Consider the following 10,966-nt stretch of genomic DNA (forward strand, 5'->3'; position numbering starts at 1 on the left):
TATTGTCTCTGAATGTTTCTGTCTGTCTTTGACTGTCTCTGACTGTTCTGACCTCTTCTGTCTCTGAGTGTCTTCGACTGTTTCTGTCTGTCTTTCTTTATCTATGACTGTCTCTGTCTAACTCTAATGGTCTCTGTGACTGTCTATGTCTGTGTTTATCTGTCACTGACTGTCTCTGATTGCCTCCGACTGTCTCTATCTCTGATTGTCTCTGTCTCTGACTGTCTCTATTTCTGTTGTCTTTGATTGTCTCTGTCTCTTACTATCTCTGACTGTTTCTGTCTCTGAGTGTCTCTGACTGTGTCTGTCTCTATCTCTAACTGTCTCTCTTTCTGTCTCTGACTGTCTGTAGTTCTCTGACTATCTCTGTTTTTGACTGTCTCTGACTCTGATCTTCACTGACTGTCTTTGTCCCTAATTGTCTCTAACTGTCTCCGTCTGTATCTGATGGTCTCTTACTTTTCTTTTCTCTGACTCCCTCTGTCTGTCTCTACTGTCTCTGTCTGTCCCTGATTATCACTGTCTGTCAATGACTATCTCTGTCTACCTCTGACTGTCTCCTACTGTCTCTGATTGTTTCTGTCTCTGTTTGTCTCTGACTGTCTCCATCTCAGACTGTCTATGTCTGTCTCTGACTTTCTGTCTTTGACTCCAGTATTCTCTGTCTCTGACTGTCTGTTTCTGTCTCTGACTGTCTCTGTATTTGTCTCTGACTGCCTCTGACCACTTCTGTCTCTAAGTGTGTCTATAGCTGTGTCTGTCTGTCTATTACTCGGACTGTCTTTCTGTCTCCCACTGTCTCTGTCTTTCTCTGTCTATCACTTTCTGTCTCTGACTTTCCCTGTCTCTATCTATCTCTTACTGTCTTTGCCTGTCCCTGATTATCTCTGTCTATGACTATCTCTGTCTGTCTCTGTTTCTGTCACTGAATGTTTCTGTCTCTTATGTCTCTGGCTGTCTCTGTCTCTGACTGTCATTGTCTCTATCTTTCTCTAACTGTATCCATCTCAGACTATCTCTGACTCAAGTTTTCTCTGTCTCTGACTGTGACTGTCTCTGTATTAGTCTCTGACTGTCTATGTCTCTGACTGTATTTCCATCTGACTGTTACTTTGTCTGCGTGGAGATTTATCAGAAGTGTCTGAGAGAAGCACTGTTCTAATTGCCCATGCCATCCAATTAGATCTCAAGTTTCATTTTACCACAGCTTTTTTTTAGCTAATCTTTGATTGGTTTCCAGACATTTCTGATAAATCTCTTCCAACTCAGTATCCCTATACATATTACCTTACACATAACCTATCAAAGCTCAGTGCTCATATTAATGACCTGTGGCAAAATAGCAACCAATCATGGCTCAGATTTTATCTGCCATAGCAGGAAGCAGACATTGGTTCTTGTATATGGTGCTTATTAGTGTATTTTGGAAAGCTCAGGGTTAAAATTTTGGCTCAAAAATTATCACATGTCACAGAGTGGCTGTAAAAAATTTGGTGATCGTAAACGTGACGTTGCAGATTTCTGTAGCTGACATACATACAAACATACACTCAGCTATATACTAGATAGAGAGTGTATTTTTGGTTAAATCCATTTGTCCTTTACTTATTTTAAAATATATAGCAACATGATATACCTGTGCAAGTGCCAATATATTCTGACCATATAGTATATATGACTTTTAAACATTGAAACCAAGTAACGTTTCAGTACGGCTTGTTTTTAGCAAAAACAATGATCTAAAGTTTCAATGGAGTTCCATCACATTTTCTCTAAATACCAATATGGACAACACTAATTGTTTGGTCTCAAAAACAATTGGCAAACTTAAATCAATAGAGATTTTCCAGTTTCATAATAAGACTAAGTACAGACTACCATTTCCGTTTACAAAGACATATCTTTACAAAAAGTCTAATTCTATATCTTAAAAAAAACTGTAAAAAACTGTAAAAAAATGACACTTTCTATCTGTCGCCAATGACTTTAATGTAAAGGATAATTTAATGTCATCTGTTATGGTCAGTTACACATTATCCATTAAGAATCAGTTTTTTCTTTTAAACGTAAAAAAGAAATTCAAGCTCCATCATTTTTTCTGTCCAAAAACTAAAATAATGGATTACTGTCTGACAGAAGACAGTAAAATTTGTATTGATTTCAATGGGATTTATAACAGATCCGTTCACTTACTGTTTACACTTTTTTAAACAAACGCTAGAAATGGAAATCTGAATGGTAGTGTGAACTTACCATTAGTGTGAGCCTAACAATGGTAAATTATAGATCAATGTCCCAGATTGGGACAGCACTCAAAACAACCGCTCACCTCATGCTTGTGGATTGAATCAGTATCTGTCAAATTGAAAGAAGGTCCCAGCTAGCTTTTTAATTCTTTATTATGAATTTATCATATGACAATAAATAGCATCTAATTAGTCTCTGGATGCTTTTCGACTCTCCTGAGCCTTTCTCAACTGCTGCCATACTTCTAGCAAGCTTCCGATTATAAAATAAATTCACGTCTTCATTTCTGTTCAAATGTGGAAACATTTTCAGGTACATTGCATCACCATAAAGGAGTGATACACTACCTCAGAGTGCCGGGACCTTCCTTCAGTTTGACAAATGGTAAATTATGTGTTTTATAAAGCATACCAACTATGTATAAAAATGAAAAAGTAATAAAAAGTTCTTGGATCTAAAAATGTCAGCTGAAACGGGACTATACTAATTATTTCTATAACACTTACATTAACCATTTTAAGGTTACAAAGTAACCAGATTATAAGACACACCATCAATAAATGCCTGCTAAACCATCTAGGTTCATATATGAGGTGCACCGGATTATAAGGTGCACCTGATTATAAGAATGAATAACCAGCAGGTGACAGATCTGTGCACAGTTCATGGCAGCTGTTGTCTGTGAGTACGGTTCATATATAAGGCACACTGGACTTTTTGAGAAAATCAAAGGATTTTTTGTGCACCTTATAGTCCGAGAAATACGGTATGTGTGTGTGTGCATATGTCATATTACTTTTACAGGTCCCTGATGGAAACTGACTAAATACGTCAGCTGACACGGGTCTTGAATCTGCAGCAACGCCTTTTGGCATCGCTGTAGTTTCTCCTGCTCCAGCAAGAAATGCATGAGCAGGACCCTGGGGAGAAAGTAGAAGCAACCTTCTCCTTTCTTCACAGCATAGCACTGAAGTAGCGCTATGAAGTGGATAGCATAGGCACTCTATAGAATGGGCGGTCACGTGATTGTCTGGTCTGCACAGATGAAGAAGAGCTGCTGGGTATGATCAAACCCAGTACAGTCCTGCTCCAGACATTTTCCCCAACAAGGGGTTCTCTGTAAGTGGAGCTTTATTAATTAAAAAAACACTGTGAAAATGTCACCCAAAACACACACAAAATAATAATAAATATTTACAAATAAAAAAGTTTATTTCTCTGTAAACTAAAAAAATCCAAAACACACGTGGAACTGAATTTCCAATGGTCATTTGTTTTAATTTTAGTGTTATTTACCGATGTTATTCTGCAAAATAAAACTAAATCTAAGCTGCCTGTCAATAATCAAATAATTGTTTTCTTTTCTGTCACGTAAAGTTATTTTTTTTCTGTCCATAGAGCAAAATTGTTGCAAGCTTTTAAATTCCCCGGTATTCATGGTCTCTTAGGTTTGTAATCTAAAGGAATAGCAAATAAAAGAGTCATGTTTACGGCAATAAAAATGCAATTACCATATAGCGAAAAATGTTGTGCCTTGCATTCAGATAAAGTACAAGGCACATAAAGTTCCAAAATGTGAAATATTTTAAAAAAGTCACGACTTCCCAAAATAAAATGCTTTAAAAACTGGAGTTAAGCTAGAAAATGCCATAGCAAAGAAAATACTTTAAATAGAACTTTTGTTACAAGTATAATTCACAGTGATTACTTTATTTATAGTCCTCTTAGGATCTCTTGCAATAATATACAGTAGTTCTACTATTCTTTGTATTACAATTTCCTATTTAATGCATGCTAAAAAATAATTGTAATATACTTCTTTCACCACTACTTCTATTGTTATTTCTACTACGAATTGTAATTTAGAGTAACTTTACATATATTTGTATCTAATACCTTTGTATGTTTTACAACGTCTTGAGTGAATACTCAGGCTCAATAAGAAAATCCTCAGAGAAAATTAGAGAGTCAAATGTGCTATAGTTTTCTAATTGAATATTCTTTCTTTATAGGGATCCTAACAAGCCAGTCCCTCAAGATACAAAGTTCATCCATACTAAGCCAAATCGATTTGAAGAAGTTGCCTGGTCTAAATATGATCCAAAAGACCAACAATATCTCCATATCGGCCTAAAGCCAAGAGTTCGAGATCACTACAGAGCAACAAAGGTGGCTTTTTGGTTAGAGCTGGTACCACATTTACACAACCTGAATGAAATATTTCAATATGTGTCTACAACAACAAAAGTACCCCCACCAGACATGACATCATTTCCATATGTTACCAGACGATCTCCTGTAAAGTCAAGGGCTACCACAAAACGTCCAGTAATGACACCAGCAAATAGCCCTAAAGAAACACAAAAGACCGTCCTGGGTGAAACTACTATTATTGCAGAAGACAAAAGAGATTATTCAACAGAACTAAGTGTCACCATTGCTGTTGGAGCATCTCTTTTATTTCTAAATATTTTAGCCTTTGCAGCTTTGTATTACAAAAAGGATAAAAGACGTCATGAAACCCACAGACGGCCAAGTCCTCAAAGGAATACGACAAATGATATTGCTCATATTCAGAATGAAGAAATAATGTCCTTGCAGATGAAACAATTGGAGCATGATCATGAGTGTGAAGCTCTCCAAGCACATGATACTCTGCGGCTGACCTGTCCACCAGACTATACCCTCACACTAAGAAGATCACCTGATGATATTCCACTCATGACTCCAAATACAATAACAATGATTCCGAACACATTAACAGGAATGCAACCATTGCATACCTTTAATACTTTTAGTGGAGGCCAAAATAGTACTAATTTACCCCATGGGCATTCTACCACTCGAGTATAGCTTTGCAATGTTTTTTCATCCTCGTGGAGAAAACAAAAACAAACAGAAAACTTGTGAAGAATTGGAAAAGAAGGAATTATTTTCTTATTCATTCCTTTCTTAAGGAATTGTCCTATATTCATACTGATCAGTCAAAGTGTGAATAGTGTAATATGCTGTTATGATAAAGCTTATGAATTTATCCCTGCTAGAAGAATTTAGACAAACTTAATATTCTGAGCAATTTCCTCAAGAAACTGGATTTTTTTCCCCTCTCTATTATATATGATGAAAGAAGCTGCTCTGGAACAGACAAATATTGTTACTGCTTTGTTTTTGTTTTCTAAGTTCTCTATGTGCCATAAAGAAACAAGGGGCCCTTGTTCAGACATGTTAGTATATTGAGCTTTTTATGAAGCTGTTATTCACAAAGGAAATTCTATTTAAAGCAGAGGACTGACTATGCAGAGTAAAAATGTATAGTTCTGGCAATGAAGGTAAATGCCATCATGAACTGTATTTAAAGTAAAACAAAACATATTTGTACATATGTAAATAGCTGTGAGTTACAAAAAAAATATCTTTTATTGTTGTTTTAAGTTTGAAAAAAAGAACTTTTAGAAAGATTGTGCTTTTAGTTGTGACCTACGTGTATATACATTAGTCAAGAACCATCTCTGTTGCCTCCAAACAAGAAAAAAAATGGTTTTCTTCTTAATAACTTGTCCTCAGAGCAGAGGTATGTGATTTTATAATACAGTATAATTCATTTGTAGGAAATAATGCAAGCTCACTTGAGATGACATTTTGGATATGTTACAAAACTCCCCTTTGAGGTTACAGATATGCATGTGCAATTTTACTGTACATTACTTTTGTTTTTATTATTTAGTATCTTACATTTTGCTCTTGTTTTACAAATCTCTGAAAAATTGGTAAATGCTCAATGATAATGAATCTAATTTTAAATGCATATGAGAATGTTTGAAATTGTCGTTTCCATTAGGATCCAAATATCTTGGAATATATTATTAGTAAAATTACAAATGGCAAAATAATAGCCAGGGTGTATCATATGCCTCTGTGTATATTATTTTAATGACAAGCAAATGATTACTGCAACATGGTTTCCGATTTTCTTAACTCAGGCAATGCCTTTGCCACTATGCCTAATGTTTGTCATATAAAATGTGGGTCAACTTTTTTTTCTTGTTTTTCTTTATTTTTCTATTAATGATTATGTACTTGTCACATAAGTAATGCACATTATGGAAAGTTAAAAAGACCGACCACCAAATGATTTTCAAATAAATCCTAAACATTTTATTGGAAAAAAAATGTTCTATGCTATTCTATTTTTTATTTTGCCCTGCATTTTTCTTTAAATCACTTGTCACATCTGTTTATAGATATGAAACCAGTAATTTATGTGGTTAAGGGTCTTTTCAAATAAACCTATTATGGTGTATGGAGCAATAATATATTACCTTTATGTGTCCATGAACCCAAACTGTGCTTCAGGTATAGGTACCAATGATTAGAAAGAGGTATGTCCATTAAAAGCATTGTTTTTCAGCTAAATAAAATTTGCAATCTCACCATATTGACTATGGCATAGAAACTTGTTATAAGGCTCTAGTATGGGCTAGTAGTGTCTTATATGACAAAATATAAGTATTAGAAATGAATTAAAAAATAATTTGTTTCAGTATTGAAATGTTACATTCATATTCATTTATGAATATGTAACATTCATATAATTGTTAAATATTGCTCATATTTATATTCGTAAAAACTCACGTAAGTGCCATTTCATGTGATCAACAAATCCATGACAGCTATGAAGGTCAATTTTCAAGCCGATCTCAATAAATCTAAATGGATCCCATTCTATATACAGGCGGTCCCCTACTTAAGGACACCCGACTTACAGACAACCCATAGTTACAGACGGACCCCTCTGCCCCATGTGACCTCTGGTGAAGCTCTCTGAATGCTTTACTATAGTCCCAGACTGCAATGATCAGCTGTAAGATGTCTGTAATGAAGCTTTATTGATAATTCTTGGTCCAATTACACCAAAAATTTTGAAACTCCAATTGTCACTGGGGCAAAAGAAAAAAAATTGTCTAGAACTTCCATTATAAAATATACAGTTTCGACTTACATACAAATTCAACTTAAGAACAAACCTCCAGACCCTATCTTGTATGTAACCCGGGGACTGCCTGTAATGAAGTACATTGGGCTGTTGAGGTTCCCTTTGACGTTGAAGTATAAGGCAGAATACTGTGATATTCATGCCATAAAAATACTAATAACTAAGAAAGAAAGTGAAAACATCAATGTGAGCAAAGCCTTAGATATGCTGAATATTTAAAATAAGGAGCTACAATACAATAGGTGAGGTAAAATATATATTTTTGTGTTGTTAATGGGTAAAGGGGATCATCAAATATGTATTACTAAATAAATCTATTATTCTAAGGAAGAACATGTTTAAAATGTTGAACTAACTAATGTGTATTACACTTTATGGACACACTTAGTTAACAATGTTTCAACTTATCTCATTAGATTTCTTTAAGAGGATATTGAAGAGCTCTACTAAAATGTTGCCAGTTTTAAAGAATGTATTGAAGAAATTGGGCAAATGTTAAAACATATATTATTAAACATAAATTAAATATTTGATCTTTAAATAATATGTTCTTTAAACATTTATTTCGAGACAATTTGAAAAGATCAGTTTAATAGATTGTATATTTTTTTTACATTTAATGTTTTCTTATCATTGTTGTCCATTTAGATATGGTTTTAAGGAACCATTCACCACCTCTATCATGTTTTGAATGTTTTATAGGTTTCTGGCAAATTCTATCCCTCAGTGTTCCCAAGTGTCACTAAAACTGGCACCTTAAATACTTAACTCCCTCCTCATAAGCTATGACTACACACTTGACATTGTAGAGCCTAATAGGCATAAACATAACTAATGGGTTGGTTTGCTTTGGACTTTGGGTAGCAAAAGAATCAGTAAAACTACATATATAAAAGGATTACTAAGCAATGCTATTCAGTTGATGGAGGTTTTTTAACTTTCAGCATCCCGTTACAGGTACACGTGCAAAAGGGGGCTAAATCAATTTTAAAAATCAATATACACACTAAGGGGGATATTTATCAGGGCTTCTGCGCCACATCAGTTTCATAAGTGAAAATTTGCCAGCTGTGTTTATTTCTACACCAGGCAGGACCAGAGCCTCTTGATGTACCCAACTCCGCCAGAGCAGCTGTGGGGCTATAATACGTAAGCACATAAGCACCGGCATATGATAAATAACCCTATAAAGGGTCAAATAATTACATTAAAAAAAAGCCACAAACAAGAGCTTCAGTTTAATATTAATATAACAAACTATCCATAAAAAAATACACGGGATATTTAAGAACATACATCCCTTTTTGGGTTCATATGTCTCATCACAGCAGAGGACATATTAAAGGCAAAAATGTAAAAACATGTATCAACAGATGGGTATCATCAATAGTGATTAGTGGACCCGCTGAAATCTTAAAATCCTGGTCGGATTTGGGTACCACTCATGGCATGTAAATAACTGTGAACGCGTGAGCTCAAACAATAAACTGCTGACTGCGCTGCACACTGCTATTTTGGGTAGCACATGTTCTTACTGCAATTCAAATGCTGCTGGTGACTTTGCCAGTGGCATTTAAAGAGTTAATACCTGTGATCAGTGCCAACAATGGTTACAAACTCAAGTCCACTCAACACTAGTCATAAATTATTACAGATTTAAAAGGTTAAGATTAATTTATGTTGAAAGTTTACAATGCCTAATTTAATTGGCACAGTAAGATATTAGTTGGCACAATTTGCTACCACTACCACTGTATGGTTTACCCAAAAGATATTTACTGTACAGTAGGACAGAGTATCAGAAAATCATATATAAAAATATTTAGCATCAAATATCTTTTAGGTAAATTGAGCAAAGTTAGAGAACAAACTTTACATTCTGGATTGGGAAGATTCAACATCAGTTGGTGAATTAAGGCCATGTTCTTGGTATCTGTTATATAGTTAATACGGTTGAAAAAAGACACCTGTCCAGCAAGTTCAACCAAGGAAGGGAAGGAATTTAAGGGAAACAACTCTACATTATAGCATAACGGTCAATGTTATATTTATGTGAAACTGCATCTAGACCCTTCTTGAAGCACTCTGCTGTCCCTACTATGACCAACGCCTGAGGCTGGCTATTCCACAGGTTCACAGTTTTTACCACAAAGAACACTTGTTGCCCCAAGTTTTCTCCAGATGGAGACAGTGCCCCCTTGCCTTTTGATCTGATTTAACCAGGAACTTTCCTCCATATTTTTTGTTTGGACCATTCATATATTTATATAGACTAATCAGGTCACCTCTTAGTCATCTCTTTTGGAGAGTTGTTAGTTGTTTCAATCTTTCCTTATAACTGAGACCCTCCATACACTTCATCATTTTTGTGGATCTTAGTTATACCCTCTCCTGCTCCAGGCTATCCGTTTAATGGACTGGTGCCCAAAATTGAATGGCATTTTCTAATTGAGGCTGAACCAATGCCTTGTACAGTGGTAATATTACATCCTTATCCTCATACCACTTTTGATACATGACAAGATCTTGATGGCTTTAGAGGCAGCACATTGACATTGCATGCTGTTATTTAATCTATGATCCACTACTACACTCAGGTCCTTCTCAACAAAGGAATTTTTTTAGATTTACTTCCCCATAGACATATGTTGCATGTGGATTATTAGCACTCAGTTGCATAAACCTATGGTACATTTATGTAGTCTTTTAGTATACCTTCCAATATTTTTGTCACAATGGAAGTCAAGCTTACAGGCCTATAATTGCTTAGCGAAATTCTAGAATCCTTTTTAAATATTGGTACTACATTCGCCTTGTTCCAGTCATTTGACACCATACCAGTTATTAGGGAATCTCTGAATATTTTAGACAGCGGTACAGCAATAACAGAACTGAGTTCTTTAGGAACTCTGGAGTGTAACCCATTTGGTCCAGAAGCTATGTACACATTGCTTGTATTGAGCATAGACTGGATCATATCTATATTCATCCAGTCTAGCATATTACAGGATGCATGGCAGACACTGGTACCACCCATGCAAGATGTTCTTTCTTCTATTGTATAAACAGAATTAAAACCCATTTAGTATATTTGCATTCTCTTGGTCTCCACTCTCCAAAGCCCTATTTTCAGAATATAAGGGTCCATCCTGCTATTTTTTTTAGCATTTATGTACTTAAAGAATCTCTTGGGATTTGATATGCTATCTTTGGCAACCTGTCTTTCATTTTGTATTTTGGCTGATTTTATTTCTGATTTTATTTATCAGGTGACCCGTCAGATTTATATTTTTGAATGCCCCCTTTTTATCATTTATTGCCCTTTTAACTGTATCTGTAAGCCATGCGGGGCCTAATATCCTAGGATAGATTTGAATGTCTCCCATTAAGTATCATGTGACAGTACCTGATCTCAGTCTATGTCCTGTAGTACAGCTCTAAATTTCTGAAAATGAGCCTTTTAAACATTTTTAGTTGCTTTTTACAGTTTAAGAAAAATAATTATGTTATATTATGACTGCTGTTCTCAAGGGTTTCCCAAACACTGACATTTTTGACAATTTCTACATTGTTGGAAATCACAAGCATCAGCTCTTGCAGGATCTTCTACAATCTGTACCATAGAATCATCCTGCAAAAAGTTGATAAAATGTCTCTCTTTCACAGATGGGATGTTAAAGTTTCGCATGATCACTACACTCTTCTCCTGTGCATCCCGCTCCATAT

At 35.2% G+C, this 10,966-nt stretch overlaps 1 protein-coding gene across 3 annotated transcripts in view; it reads left to right on the plus strand.

The window, feature by feature from the left end:
• NLGN4X (neuroligin 4 X-linked) overlaps positions 1-7,739 on the plus strand; it is a 171,013-nt gene extending 163,274 nt beyond the window's left edge. For all 3 annotated transcript variants that reach the window (XM_072137859.1, XM_072137861.1, XM_072137860.1), the window contains one exon: positions 4,260-7,739. In XM_072137859.1, coding sequence (XP_071993960.1) covers positions 4,260-5,100 — 841 coding nt within the window. In that variant the 3' untranslated portion in view covers positions 5,101-7,739. The remainder of the gene's footprint in view (positions 1-4,259) is intronic.
• Positions 7,740-10,966: the final 3,227 nt, after the last annotated feature.

The sequence above is a fragment of the Engystomops pustulosus genome, chromosome 2 (genome assembly GCF_040894005.1).
Source record: "Engystomops pustulosus chromosome 2, aEngPut4.maternal, whole genome shotgun sequence".
Taxonomy (NCBI): Eukaryota; Metazoa; Chordata; class Amphibia; order Anura; family Leptodactylidae; genus Engystomops; species Engystomops pustulosus.